At 42.3% G+C, this 16,029-nt stretch overlaps 1 protein-coding gene across 4 annotated transcripts in view; it reads left to right on the forward strand.

Annotated features, from left to right (window-relative positions):
• The window catches only part of E2F6 (E2F transcription factor 6), a 46,649-nt gene extending 32,064 nt beyond the window's left edge, over positions 1-14,585 (forward strand). For 3 of the 4 annotated variants that reach the window (XM_063696060.1, XM_063696063.1, XM_063696062.1), the window contains one exon: positions 7,606-10,578. In XM_063696060.1, coding sequence (XP_063552130.1) covers positions 7,606-7,757 — 152 coding nt within the window. In that variant the 3' untranslated portion in view covers positions 7,758-10,578. Of the gene's footprint in view, positions 1-7,605; positions 10,579-11,397 lie in introns of those variants that run through there. The other variant, XR_010130057.1, reaches the window with a different exon arrangement.
• Positions 14,586-16,029: the final 1,444 nt, after the last annotated feature.

A 16,029-nucleotide genomic window follows, 5' to 3' on the forward strand; every position in this document is an offset into this window, starting at 1 on the left:
ATAGTAAGCATTTTAGAGTCCGTTCTATAGATCAAACTCTGTTATGGGCACTTGAATGACAAAAATAAAAATGGCATGTTCCCTGCCTTTAACCACAGCTTGAGAGGAGACCAGCAAACGAAAAACTACCTACCTACCCCGCGATGGGAACAGATGCCCACCAGAGGAAAGAATGAGTGAGAGAGTGACTAACACATTTAAATTAGGACTTGAAAGATGACTAGAAGCTCCCCAGGCATAGAAAAGGGAAGAACCTTCCAGTTGAGGAGGAAAGCTATACAAAAACAGAGGAGTCAAAGAGTGTCCAGAGGGACTCAGTGTGCTAAAGCAGTGGTTTCCAAACTTGCCTATGACCCACAGTGAGGAAGACATTGTCCGTGGCTTCCAGTGCACACACAAGAACTTCTCAAAATAATTACCTAACTGCCCTGCAAGATACTTTTCTATTTATTCCATTTTATTTACAAAAATGACAACGTAAAGACCTAACCAGTCACAAGCTGCAGTATGAAAAACATGGTGCTAGGGCTTCCGGAACTCTGCAATTCCTGTAAGATAAAGAGTTGTCGTTTCAGGGGTGGTGGTGATGATTTTTATCTAACCAGTCATTAGTGGGTCAGAGTTGTATTTTAGAAAGATGGCTGCAGAGCACTATTTACAATAGCAAAGACTTGGAACCAACCCAAATGCCCATCAATGATAGACTGGATAAAGAAAATGTGGCACATATACACCATGGAATACTATGCAGCCATAAAAAAGGATGAGTTCATGTCCTTTGCAGAGACATGGATGAAGCTGGAAACCATCATTCTCAGCAAACCAACACAGGAATAGAAAACCAAACACCACATGTTCTCACTCATAAGTGGGAGCTGAATAATGAGAACACATGGATACAGGGAGGGGAATATCACACACCGGGGCCTGTCAAGGGGTGGGGGACAAGGGGAGGCAGAGCATTAGGACAGACACCTAATGCATTCGGGGCTTAAAACCTAGATGACAGGTTGATAGGTGCAGCAAACCACCATGGCACATGTATACCTATGTAACAAACCCGCACGTTCAGCACATGTATCCCAGAACTTAAAGTAAAATTTCAAAAAAGAATAATCAGACAATTGTCAGAGGGACATTCATCTCAGCAATATCTACAATAATACCTCTAGCTGCCCTAAATGTCCAAAAATAGAGAATTTATTAAATAAATATAAATATATAAAAAAAGAAAGATGGCTGCAGAGTAATCTAGTGAAAGCGTTAAATTACAGTCACCAAGATGGGAATCTGTTCATTCTTTCATTTCTTTAACAAATATGTGTTGCACATTTTCTAAGTGTTAGATATGCAAAGATAAACAACCAAGGTCCCACCGTGAAGAAGGCCTCAGACTGATAGGGCTTGATTCTCCGTCTTCCAGTTACCAGCATTAAGACCATAATTCCTTTGCTGAACCTCTGTGAGCCTCAGGCTTACCGCTAAAATGTTAAGTGGGGAGGGGGTACAGGGAGGCATGTTCTGGCTTAAAATAAGTGTTCAGTGAATGTCAACTTTGTCCCTTCTAGGATTGAAGATCGCTTGAGGAGAGAAGTGACAAGTAGCAAGGAAACAAGATTATTTTTATTTACTGGTTCAGCCATTTTAGAAAAAGTACAGATTATATTGACTAGGACGTTTTGCTTTCAAATATTCTGATTAATTTTCAAAACGTGGTGTAGGATTGCTTCGGAGCACAAATGGGATTTGTGTTCATGGTTTGGCTCTAGCATCCATTAGGAACTGGACTGGATTGGTGAGATAAAAAGGAGATTTATTTACCATGTGCCCAAAAGAGTACTCAAATACATAGGGTTGTTATATGAAGATTGAATGAGTTAATTTTTTTGTTTTTGTTTTGAGACGGAGTCTCGCTCTGTCGCCCAGGCTGGAGTGCAATGGCACGATCTTGGCTCACTGCAACCTCCACCTCCCAGGTTCAAGTGATTCTCCTGCCTCAGCCTCCCAAATAGCTGCGATTACAGGCATGCACCACCACGCCAGCTAATTTTTGTACTTTTTAGTAGAAAAGGGGTTGGCCAGGCTGGTCATGAACTCCTGACCTCAAGTGATCCGCCTGCCTCGGCCTCCCAAAGTGCTGGGATTACAGGCATGAGCCACCGTGCCCGGCTGAGTTAGTATTTTTAAGTACTTATTTTTAAGGTATTTTTAATGTACAGAGCCTGGCATACAGTAAGTACTATGTAAGTGTTTTAGGCCGTTCCTGCATCGCTATTAAAAAAATACCGAGGCTGGATAATTTATAAAGAAACGAGGTTTAATTGGCTCAGTTCTGTAGGCTTTACAGGAAGCCTGGTGCTGGCATCTGCCTGGCTTCTGATGAAGCCTCAGGGAGCTTTCAATCATTGTGGAAGGTGAAGCAGGAGCAGGCACATCACATGGCAAAAGCAGGAGTAGGGGAGAGAGTGGGGCGGGGGGTGCCACACCCTTTTAAATGACCAGATGGCATGTGAACTCAGACAGAGAGCTCACTCATTACCAAGGGGATGACCCGAGCCATTTATGAGGGATCCGCCCCCAGGATCCAAATACCTCTTACCAGGCCCCACCTCCAACACTGGGGATTACAATTCAACATGAGATTTGGCAGGATTGTGCATTCAAACTGTATCAATAAGTATTTGATTAAAATTCTAATTAGTAGAATTAAAGCTAGTCTGAATTCTGTTTTAGTTATGGCTGTAACTGAATGAATATTTTTACTTAGAATCTTACATTAATCCACCATAGGGTCTTTTTACATGATGGAGGGCACACTTCTTCTTTTAAAGCATCCTTGGCTGATCTGCATGCTAGCACAGGCGACCTATCAAGCTCTCTGCAGCATTCGGACCTTCCAAGAACAGATTGTTGTCCCAGCGAAAGCCCCAGCCAAAACCAAATGAGTTTCCCACTCCCAGAGAAGTAGATGGTGATTCACAGGTTTTAAGAAGGTGAGAAATTTTCACACGTTTGCTGTCACTTTCCTAAAGCAGCCATAGTGCTGTTGTCTTCAGGAATAAGTGTCAAAAGGGCCTACCTAAGCTGTCTTTGTCTGCATATCAGTTTTGTTAAGCCCATTGTATAAGTAACATTATGCCCAAGAGGTGGATATGTTAGAGCTGGTTTTGTGGTTAATTAGTACAGTTTGCTGTGGCTATACTGTCCTCAAGGGTGTGTCTTTACTTTGTGCACTGAGCTTTCTGTGGCTATACTTGTAGTCCTGCCAGGGAGAGGAAAGCAGCAAAACTATGTCAAGGCTTCTGAAGATGCCCAAGGCTTTTCTCAACCACACTTAAAATGTGGGTGCACAGGCCCTCCTAGCCAGCCATTCCCAGGAGCAGGGAAGGCTCAGGCATCTTGCTCCACAAGATCTGGGAGGCAGCCAACCGGAAGGACTTGTAGGTTACTCGGGTGTGAAGTCTTCAGTTGATTGCCTTAGAAATCTCTGCTGAGGCCGGGCGCAATGGCTCATACCTATAATCCCAGCACTTTGGGAGGCCGAGGCCGGTGGATCATGAGGTCAGGAGATCGAAACCATCCTGGCTAACACGGTGAAACCCCATCTCTACTAAAAAATACAAAAAATTAGCCTGGCATGGTGGCGGGTGCCTGTAGTCCCAGCTACTCAGGAGGCTGAGGCAGGAGAATGGTGAGAACCCAGGAGGCGGAGCTTGCAGTGAGCCAAGATCATGCCACTGCACTCCAGCCTGGGTGACAGAGCGAGACTCCATCTCCAAAAATAAAAGGAAAAGAAAAAATAAATCTCTGCTGAGAAATGTGCCCCTGCTGGGGAAGGAGAGCCAACCAGTCAAAGGAGACCTAGACCTACCAGTCAAAGGAGACCTAGACCTGCAGCCGAGAAGGTGAACGCAGATGCTCTTCATTCTGTGTGTCTAAATGAGGAACCCGTATGTGGAATGACACGTGAGGATTTGAGGCTGTTCTTCATCTCACTGCAAGTCCCTGTTGAAAGGTGGCAGAGGCCAAGCAATGGCATCCATGGGGCTGTCCAGGCCTAACGGCCTGAATGCAAAGCAACCAGGGTGGGGGTGGCAGGACTGAGGCCCTTTCCAACTGCAAAACTGCACTTGGAGGCTTAGAACGTTGTCATCTTGATAATAACACAAAGCGAGCCTTCCCCAGAAGCTGTTTCCATCCCTGCAATAGAGAATACAACAGAAAATGTAGGAAGGAGAGGTCAGAGTGTGTGAAGAATATGATAAAAGTAGGCCGGGCGTGATGGCTCATGCCTGTAATTCCAGCACTTTGGGAGGCCGGGGCGGGCAGATCACCTGAAGTTGGGAGTTCAAGACCAGCCTGGCCAACATGGCAAAACCCGGTCTCTACTAAAAATACAAAAATTAGCCAGGCATGATGGCAGGTGCCTGTAATCCCAGCTACTCGGGAGGCTGAGGCAGGAGAATCGCTTGAACCCAGGAGGCGGAGATTGCAGTGAGCCGAGATGGCGCCACTGTACTCCAGCCTGGGCGACAGAGCAAGACTGTGTCTAAAAAAAAAAAAGAAAAAAAAAAGAAAAAAAAAGACGAAAGTAAGAAAGTAAGTCTTCCATTAAGAATGGACGGTGCTGGCTGGGCGCAGTGGCTCACACCTGTAATCCCAGCACTTTGCGAGGTCAAGGTGGGCAAATTACCTGAAGTCAGGAGGTCGAGGCCAACATGGAGAAACCTTGTCTCTACTAAAAATATAAAAATTAGCTGGGCGTGCCTATAATCCCAGCTACGCAGGAGGCTGAAACAGGAAAATCGCTTGAACCCAGAAGGCGGAGGTTGCAGTGAGCCAAGATGGCACCACTGCACTCCAGCCTGGGCGACAGAGCAAGACTCTGTCTCAAAAAAAAAAAAAAAAAAAAAAAAGAAAAGAAAAAGAATGGATGGTGCAGCTCTTGACCTGGTGTAATTTTCAAAAGGAAAATGTCCCTTTCTCAATAATGTTAAGGAGAAGTCGTACTTCAAGTTTTTTAGGTACAGTCATGTGTCGCTTAATGTCAGAGACGTGTTCTGAGAAATGCATTGTTGGCCAGTTCTGTCGTGTGAACACCATGGGGTGCACTGATCCACACCTAGATGGTACAGCCCATACACACTAGGCTGTGTGGTAGAGTGTATTGCTCCGAGGCTACGAAGCTGTACCGCAGGCTATTGTACTGTAGTGAATACTGGAGACAGTTGTAACAACAGTATTTGTGCATCTGAACGTATCTCAACATAGAAAAGGTAGAGTAAAAACATGGTATTGCAATCTTATGGGACCACCATTGTATATGTGGTCTGCCATTGACCAAAATGTCATGACGTGGCCCAAGACTGTAATTACAAGGAAATAAGTCTGACACCAAAACACATAAATATTCATCTTAGTCATTATGTTCAGGCCATTTGAGGGTAATAATAACTTCCTAACTATATGGGAATTAAAACAATATGAATTCTGCTGAATTGATCTCTTCCTTTTGTATCAGAAAAGGACAACATTCTTCTTTGGCCTAATATTCCCATAAATCACACTGAAGATGAAAACGAATTTAAGTATCCTTTTAGTACTTTGGTCTCAACAAGTCTGTTGTTTATCACAAATTTATGAATATCAGTGATTCTTAGACACTAAATTTCCAATTCATACAAGGCAAAAAAACCTTGTGTATAGTAGGAGCAGACTTTTATTTTGGTTTTAAGCCTTATTCTATAAACCTTCACCATCTAATATGGTGGCCACTAGCCACATGTGGCTATTTAAATCAAAATTATAATTAATTTAGAATGAAATGAAATGTAAAATTCAATTCCTGAGTCACACTAGCCACATCTCAAGTGTCTAGTAGCCACATATGGCTAGTGGCTGCCACACTGGACAGCACAGAGAACATTTCTGTCATACAGAAAGTTCTCGTGAACAGTGCTGCTGTAAACTTTCATTATAATGCCCCCTCCAAAAAGGTTACTACATTGTAACTGAGCTCTACCAATTACGTTTCTTATTTAAAATATTTAATCAGAAATGTTTTGGTGTCAAAGATTAATGATAGTGATTCTAATCAGACATTAAGCGATTAAAATAGTTATGCTTATTTATGTAAGCACGGTTAGCAATAAAGCACTTTAGCAATTAATTTTATGGTAATGACAAATAGGGAATTCGTGTAAAGCAAATATGAATTCAACAATTAGCTTGCTGTCTGAAGTGTGATTGATTGATTGATAACACTTTGGAGGTATTTTGAGTGTTCAGATCTCAACAGCACATGGCCAGATAAGTCTGTCATATCATAGTTGTCATGATACTAAGCTGTCATTATTTTTTTAATTGCTACCCATTTTTCTTCAAAAAAAGAAAAAGACAATTTTATGGTACTACGTATCATGAGATGGAAAGAGTGTAAATTAAAACCTTGAGGCCAGGCGTGGGCTCACACCTGTAATCCCAGCAGTTTGGGAGGCTGAGGCGGGCGGATCACTTGAGGCCAGGAGTTCAAGACCAGTCTGGCCAACATGGCGAAACCCCCGTCTCTACTAAAAATACAAAAAATTAGCTGGGTGTGGTGGCTGGCGCCTGTAATCACAGCTACTTGGGAGGCTGAGGCAGAAGAATTGCTCCAGCCTAGATGACAGAGCAAGACTCTGTCTCAAAAAAATAAAAATAAAACCTTGAGAAACAAAACTTTGCTTGTTCCTGGGAGTGAAACAAACATGGTGAATATTCTCTCTTATCTCTAATGATCTCTCATGGGTTTTTCCCAGAACTGTGTCATTGTCCATAGCAGTTAGTATTTGTGTGAGGAAAAACAGGACAGTGCCAGTGAGCTTGGAGACCCTGGGACTTCTTAATTGAAAACACATCTCTAAGACACTTTGATCAAAATAAATATAAAGAGACTTAACATAATTATGAAAAAATAAGTACACTTTACACTGATGATATTGCTTTATTGTACCAATAAAAGCAATACATGGTTGTAGCATAAAATTTGGAAAATGCAAAGAAGTATAAAGAATCATCTATATTTCTTCCTAGTTTTATTTCTATCCATACATAGTTGAAACACAAAATAAAATTTTCTATCAGAATGAACTTTTGAACTCATAATGTTGAAAATAGAAAAAAGTATCCCTTTATACTTTCACAAGAAAATGTCTTTAAAATTTTAATTAGTAGTAGAAGCATTTTTAAACCAGGACACAAAATGTATTAATTGACATCAATATCTTATTCTTCCAACATAAATTATTGCAGATAGTCTCCTTTATGTGGGACAGTCTATCCTAAGATTATGTAAAATTCAATGTATTAAGCCTTAGCTCTGGAAGAAATTAAAAAATGGTTGTGGGGTAGGTAGGTATGAGGACATGATTGGAAATGCACTAGAAAGAGGTACAGGGGTGTTGCAAAGTTTTTGTGGTGGTGGAAACATTCTATTTTTGTTGTGGGTAGTGATTACATGAATGTATACAGTTGCCAAAATTCATAACTGCACATTTATGATCTGTGCCTTTTTTGTTATTAACAACTCAATTAATAAAAACCTTTAATCTTACTACCATTTGAAAGGTTCTTGTATCGGTTTGAACCCCGAGAGCGCACCAACAGACAACACAAGGCAGTGTGGAGCAACACGCTGTTTTAATGAGTGCCTGGGTGCAGGCGGGATGAGGCCTAAAATGGCGTCAGCCCCAAGTGATTACCGGACCGGAGTTTTATAGTCCTCTCTAAACAGGAAGTGTCCCAGTCTGACGTGACTGCTACGTAGTACCCGGATGGCCTCTTTCTCCATCTTCAGGGGTACATGTCTTCCGGCCAGGGTAAGTGTCTTCCAGCAGGCTGTTTTCCTGCTTCTGCTGTCTTGCTGATGCACGCTGCTGGCTGCTGGCATAAGTGGCCTTGTGCCTTGGGACTGGGCCTGAGAAGGGAGGAGTTATTCATCCCTTCAAGCTTTCAGGCACTGGGGAGAATCTTTCATTCCTGCCTATTTGGTTATTAAAAAAAAAGGAAAAGGGGCAACTTACTCAATAACTACTTCAGGCGTGACATAGGGGGTGGCATGGGCATCTTGGAAAAAGAAAACCTTAACTTTTGGGGGTGTTCTTGAGAGACGGGTTGGTATCATTGTGTCGTAGCAGGAGCATCATCTGGATTGTCTGGCGATTAACTGTAAGAGTTTTAATGGCTTTTATTATTACCCAGGGGAGTAACCCAGGGGTTACCTTTTATTATAACCCAGGGGAGAAACAGGAGGAGCCCAGTGATGAAGATTACTGTCCCTAACAGCGTTTTAAATCCTCCTAAATTACAGAACCACCTTCTAGAAGGTTTGCCGGGTCCCACCCTTTCCAGGTTTGGACTGGTACATGGGCTACTTTTCTGATGTTCGAAGCGATTTCTAGAACTGCTTTTCCGTTATTGTCTATGTTAAGACAACAATTGGAGATATTAAACTTACCACAGACCCCACCCTCTTCTGCTAATAAGTGTCTAGTACCAGCCTGTTTTGATAAATTGCCGCGTGCATTTGGTTTTGTTGTTGCGCGAGCATTTCCAGGGCTGAGGCGGTTTGGTTAGTGATTATCTCTAGAACAGCCTGTAGTCTAATTATTCTATTTAGCATATATATGGGAGTGCGATAACCCCATGAACCATCCTCAGCCCAGGTGGCAGGACCATAATATTTGATGATCCGTTGCGGAGGCCACTCGTCCTCTCGCCATCTTTGGCTTCCTCCTACCTTTAAGGATCGTTTTTCTCTGTTTAAGTTATCATACACAGGGACTCCGAGGGTGTCGCCTGCCTGCTTTGGAAGTAAAAAGAATACAGGTTTAATTGTGCTTAGGAAGCAAGGACCTCGCCAGTGATAAGGTAGCCATTAGTAAGCCTGGGTTCCACATATCCAAAAGAATCCATCAGGGGCAGTCCACTGTAGGCTGGTATTCATAGGACTGACCCATCGTGCACTTAGGTGGGGGTATGTGGCATAAGGGTTAGTGGTGTTTGTACAGTTCCAGGCCCTTTTTGATGGAACACAGTTGAAGCAGCTTAAGTTAGAGGGAGACCAGGCTCCGTGGGGTAACCTTGGCCACCACTCGGCTGTGGAGGCGTTGACTGTTAGGGTTTGGTGACAAGGGCTTGCACCTATATGGCTCGATGGGTTTTATCAGTCCACTTGCGGGATATGCACACCGTCCCTCTTACTGGGTTGGTAAGTGTCCAGGACTGCGGGCGTTCCTGAAGAGTGAAAGTGAGGCTGGGGTTTTGGGATGCTAGTAAGTGAGGGGGAATGTCTATCCCAAACCATGGCCATTGTTCACTCATATGCGGGCTCTCCCGCATACCCGGCAATTGGACACATTCATGGTAAGCGCGGTAAGTTCTCCTAGATCTACAAACAGGTTTTTTCCTGGCTTGGGAAGGGATACGTCTGCTTGTAGTTTTTAATAAAGGGTTGGAAATACTACGGGTGGTTGTGGAGGGGAGTTGTTGGCTTTGGCTTTTGCCTTGGCTATCATCTTTTCTCTCTTTATGTCCTCTAGCACTTGAGTGTTTACTCCCCATTGTCCAATTTTGGTGAAGCAAAGCCACTGCTTCCCTTTGGGGCATATAGCCCCATTACGACTGCCAGATACTCCTAGATTTTTTACTTTATAATAACTTTTCCCTGATTCAACACATTCTTCAACTAAGGAGGTGGAGGTTGCAGTGAGCCGAGATCGCACCACTGCACTACAGCCTGGACAACAGAGTGAGACTCCGTCTCAAAAAAAAAAAAAAAGCAGCTAAAATTTAACAAGTGACAACACCAAATGCTAGTGAGGATGCAGGGAAACTGGATTACTCATTCATTGCTGGTGGGTATGTAAAATGATACAGTCACTCTGGAAAACAATTTTGTTTCTTATAAAACTAAAGGCAAGTACTGTAAGACCCAACAATTACACTTTTGGGGGTCATTTGTTCCAGAGAAATGAAAACTTAGCTCACACAAAAGCCTGTGCATGAAAGCTCATAACAGCTGTATTTGTAACAGCCAAAACCTGGAAACAACCAGATGTCCTGAGAAGGAGGAACAGTTCAACACACTGTGGCACATCCATATCATGGAATACCACTCAGCAGTAAGAAGTAACAAACTGTTTTTTTTCTTCAACTTTTAAGTTCCGGGATACAGGTGCAATATGTGCAGGTTTGTTACGTAGGTAAACGTGTGCCATTGTGGTTTGCTGCACGGATCATCCCATCACCTAGGTATTAAGCCCAGCATCCATTAGCTATTCTTCCTGATGCTCTCCCTCCCCAACCCCTACAGGCCCCAGTGTGTGTAAGAAGGAACAAACTATTGATACACATAACTTGGATGGATCTCCAGGGAACGGGATGGAGTGGGGAAAAAAAAAGCCAGTTGCAAAAGGTTGTATCCTGTATGGTCCTATTTATATAACATTATTGAAGTAACAAAATTAAAGAATGGATAACAGATTAGTGGTTGCCGGAGGCCAGGGACAGTGGTGGGGTGGGGTAGGTGTGGCTATCTCTAGAAGAGCAACACAAAAGATCTTTATGATGGTGAAACTGTCCTGTACTTTGTATCAGTGTCAATATCCTGGCTGTGATATTCTACTATAACTTTCCAAGTTTACCATTGGGGAAACTGTGTAAAGAATCCACAGGAGTTCTCTGTATTATTTCTTACAACTACATGTGAGTCTATAATTCTATGAAAATTAACAGTTTAGTCAGAAAAACTTATAAGTTATTCCACATTAGAACAAGTCTCTTTCAGACTTTCACTTGTATCTTCAAACCTTCTTCCAAACCTATTGTTCTTCTTACTCTCATAGGAACTTAATGTGTAACTGATAAAACAATTTAATGGAGAAAGGTCAATCTTTTCAACAAATGATGCGGGCGCATGTAGATGTCGATAGGCCAAAAAGTTGACCATTTTCATCAACTTAGTGGGGTTTTTTGTTTTGTTTTGTTTTGATTTTGAGACAGGGTTTTGCTCTGTTGCCCAGGCTGGAGTGCTGTGGTGCAATCATGGCTCACTGCAGCCTTGAACTCCTGGGCTCAAGCGATCCTCCTGCCTGAGTAGCTGGGACTGTGGGTGCATGCCACAACACTCAGCTTCAGCTTAGTGTTTTGAGTAATTGTTCTTTTCTCCATTTCTTCCCATCTGTCTAAATGTAGTTTAGTGTATTTTTTGTTATTGTCTGCAGAGTTAAAGCATAAAATGGCTGAATAGAGCAAAAAAAGAAAAAAGAGTCTCTTCAATGGAGAAAAAATAAAATAATCAGTGAATATTGCAAAAAAGAATTTGTTTAAAACCTTACCCTGCTCTCCCTACCCCCACAGGCAACCATTCTACCAACGGAGATAATATTGCCAGAGAAGACATTTTACCAGGGCAGGAGAAACATCATCTTACGTCCCTTGCCCTCCATTTCTCTTCATATTTGTGTACCTGTTTGTAACTGAATGTGGTAATAGAAAATAGAAAAGACATGATGACTGGTGGCTGCTGAGTAAGCCTTCAGACACCCTTCCTTAAATGCATGAGGATCTGCACTGGATTCTGCCCAAGGGCAGGTCGGGGGCAAAAGCAGATGAGTTGGCAAAAGACCATATGGAGACAAGACACCAACACTGGGGACAGGCTCATGCCGGTTTGGAATCCAGCCTTTGAACTGATTTCTGATTTTGCAAAATTATTTTCTACACCAGCTATTTCTTAAATGACTTCTGGTTGACTTGGGTGGTAACATTAAGATAAAAATGTGTTGGCAGTGAAAAAAACAAACCAGACTTAAAAGAAATATTGAAGCTGGGCGCGGGGGCTCACGCCTGTAATACCAGCACTTCGGGTGGCTGAGGTGGGAGGATCACTTGAGCCCAGAAGATCAAGGCTGCAATGCAGTGAGCTATAATCGCACCACTGCACTCCAGCCTGGGTGACAGAGAGAGACCGTGTCTCAAAAAAAAACAAACAAATATTGAAATGTTGCTTAGTTAAAAGCCTTTTACAATTTGTTTCCACCTAACATGTGGTTACTTATTCGATCACATAATCTGGTGAAGGAGCGTAAAGACCATGACACTGACTCGCTATTTACAACAAGGCAACATATTGCTTAGTGCTCATCAGCTTTCTAAAGAAGCTGAACATCATGTCCAGTACTTTGCAAAATTCTTTCAGATCCTCTGACAGCTTTAGTAAAAAATGTCATCACAAGCCAACTCAGTTGTCTACAAACAGGCTCTCATTTTACATTTAACTTTGAAAGTATATTTACAATCCTTTGAAAATATATTTACAACAATTTAGAATCATTCTTCTCAATTTCATTGCCTCTCAGCTGCACAGCTGGATTTTAGTTGGTGCAAAAGGAAAAACCGGGTTGTAGGTAAACATTATATCATGTTTGGGGAGTGGTTTATAGAAATTTCAAGCCTCTTGTACTTTCATGAATTTTCTAACACTTTATTATTGTTATAATTATCTACTCATAATAATGACTGCCATTTATTGAGCCCATACCAGGTGGCGGCCCCTGGACTAGGAGAAACAGTTAATATTTGTGTTACCTTGTCAGATAAGTGTCGTTGCTGAGGCTCGGGAGGATGAGGGCATGCTTGCCCAAAACTCCACAACTGGGAAATACTAGAGCCAGGATTCGGACCCCAGACAGTACGGTTCACAAGCCATATTCCCTTTAAAAATGAAAGTGACCCCTTGTCAGGCTATGGAATTTGAGGTGTGGAATTCTTTCAGCTCGTGCTGTAGTTACTAGAGATGGTATTAATTGTCAGACAGCTCTTCAGCAGTTGGGGCAAACAGGCAAACATTAACTATCAAATCATGATGACCATACCACCTGGATTAGTTTGTCCTTGTTGCATTGCTATAAGGAACGACCTGAGGCTGGGTAATTTATAAAGAAAAGAGGTTTAGTTGGCTCACCGTTCCACAGGCTGTTCAGGAAGCATGGCTGGGGAGACCTCAGGAAACTTACAATCATGGCAGAATGAGAAGATGGAGGCACATTTTACATGGCTGGAGCAAGAGGAAGAGAGCGAAGGAGGCAGTACACACTTGTAAACAACCAGATCTCGTAAGCACTCACTTACTATCATGAGAACAGCAAGGGGAAAATCTGCCCCCACGATCCCATCACCTCCCACCAGGCCCCACTTCCAACACTGGGGATTACAGTTCGACACGAGATTTGGGCAGGGACACAAATCCAAACCATATCACTACCTAAGCCCATTCCTCCTACTACTGACCACTTCTTTCTTCCCTTGACCAGTGTGCATGGGTAGGAATACATACTGTATGACGCTGCTCGGTGAGAAGAAGCAATCTCACTAAACCCCTGGACTGCTTTCTGGATTTGGTTTTTTGTACTTCACTACTAAGGTTATTTTCGTTGGTCAGTGAACCTCTGGAACGGTAGTTCGAACAGCTTGTAATACATGTCTCATGAAAGTTACATGGATGTGTATGTATATACATGTATGCTGGAATAACTTTAAATCTTGATTTCAGAAATCTGGAATATTTATGCTTATACTCAAGTAGGGAATTTGATTTGAGGTTATTTAAGTAGAGTTACCAAAAATAATCCATTGCAGCAAATTTAGAAAGTTATCATTAATGCTCAAAATATGGCATTTTCTACTTATTTTCACTTCACAATGTATCAAATAGGATTTCCAACATCTTATGAAAAGATAAAGTATTTTCTCAAAGAGTTAAGAAAACTGGGGCAAAGGGTAAATAAGGGTAGAAAAAGAATATGAAACCAGGGGAGAGGCTAGTACACAGAATACATGCTGTACAGCATGTGTCATTGATTGCATCTCATTTTAAAAATAAAACGGCACATCCCACTTTCCTAAAAATGTGGCTTCTTGATCAGGAATCTCTATCTCTGTTACAGCAGTGGGACTTCTTGTCCTTTTTAATACTTTGTTCTTTCCTCCCTGCCTTAGGAAATATTCCATTTGATTCTGTCCTTGTTTTTTTTTTTTTTTCTAATAGGCAACCTTCCACAGCAGCAGTCTGAGACAATGAAAAATCACTTGAGCTTTTTAAAACAAATGATTGTGAGGAGCATTTGAGGATTCATTTGTCGAGTTAGTTGGAATGTCTTATGTGGGCAAGCTCATGTTTCCAATTTGGGACTTGGAGCAGGCAATCAGCTGTGTCGCATTCTCATATCCGCTTGACGTCAGCCCTGAGAGCTGCGGTATCTTTAGTAGCTCACTGTGTATGGTGATAGCAAGTGTGTGAGTTGTCCTCACGGAAAACAGCTCACTTGATAGTTTATGAAGCTGCAACTTGGCAGTGCTATCCAAGACCTTTCTTCCAGAAATTGCTGTTGCCACTACCACACAGTGGACAAATCTGAAAGGGAGAATTTAGTTTTTCCACGGACTCTCCTTTTCCTTTGAAGATTTTTTGTACACCCTGTACATAAAACCATGGCTTACAAAGTAAAAACATTGATCGCTTTCTTTTTTCTTTTCTGTTTTTTGAGGCAGAGTCTCGCTCTGTCACCCAGGCTGGAGTGCAGTGGCCCGATCTCAGCTCACTGTAACTTCTGCCTCCCAAGTTCAAGTGATTGTCCAGCCTCAGCCTCCCGAGTAGCTGGAACTACAGGCGTGAACCACCACACCTGGCTAATTTTTTTGTATTTTTTGTTTGTTCGTTTTTTAGTAGAAATGGGGTTTCACTATGTTGGCCAGGCTGGCCTTGAACTCCTGACCACAGGTGATCGCCAGCCTTGGCCTCCCAAAGTGCTGGGATTACAGGTGTGAGCCACCGTGCCTGGCTGATACATCAGCATTTTGAATGGATGAGTTGAATATGATAAAAATAAGGCCAGGAATGATGGCTCATGTCTGTAATCCCAGCACTTTGGGAGGCTGAGGCAGGCAGATCACTTGAGGTCAGGAGTTTGAGACCAGCCTGGCCAACATGGAGAAACCCTGTCTCTACTAAAAATACAAAATATTAGCCAGGCATGGAGGTGCACACCTGTAATCCCAGCTACTCGGGAGGCTGAGGCACAAAAATCGCCTGAACCCAGGCGGCAGAGGTTGCAGTGAGCCAAGATTGCGCCACTGCACTCCAGCCTAGGTAACAGAGCAAGACTCTGTCTCAAAAAAATAAATAAATAAAAATGAAAATGAAATGTGAGTATCTATGTAGAACTGCAAAATGTCTTAGGTAAAACGTAAAGTGTCCATTATTTTCCCTTTGTGCCACTGTAAATATGAAAAGAAATAATCAAATACTCTAGGCAGAATTGTAGGAGGGGGACCCAAAATTCTAAAATCAGGGTTTGCTGAACCTTTTATTTTTGCCTTCAATGACTTTTAAAAATAGATTATGTTTTTAGAGCAGTTTTAGGTTTACAGAAAAATGATGCAAAGTACAAAATTCCCATATAACCCCCTCTTTCTGTGCACAGTTTCCCCTACTATTAATGACATCTTGAATTGATGTAGTACACCTGTTACAACTGATGACCTGACATTAATGCGTTATTATTAAGTCTATAGTTTCCATTCGGATTCACTCTTTCTGTTGTACATCTCTACAGGTTCTGCTGAGTGCATGAGGTCTTGTATCTACCACTACAGTATCACACCTAATAGTTTCACCACCCTAAAAATCCCCTGTGCTTCACCTATTGATCTCCCCTTCCCTACCCCTAACTCCTGGCAACCACTGGTCTTTTTACTGTCTCTCTAGTTTTGCCTTTTCCAGAATGATATGCAGTTGTAGCCTTTTCAGACTGGCTTCTTTAACTTAGCAATATGCATTTAAGATTCTTCCATGTCTTTTTGTGGCTTGATAGCTCATTTTTTTTGTTGCTGAATAATTTTCCACTGCATAGATGCACCACAGTTTGTGCAGGAGCTGTGTGCTTGAGAAGCTGTGTGTGCTCTAGGAGCTGTTCGCTGGAGAAGCCACTC

Source organism: Gorilla gorilla, chromosome 12 (assembly GCF_029281585.2).
Source record: "Gorilla gorilla gorilla isolate KB3781 chromosome 12, NHGRI_mGorGor1-v2.1_pri, whole genome shotgun sequence".
Lineage (NCBI taxonomy): Eukaryota > Metazoa > Chordata > Mammalia > Primates > Hominidae > Gorilla > Gorilla gorilla.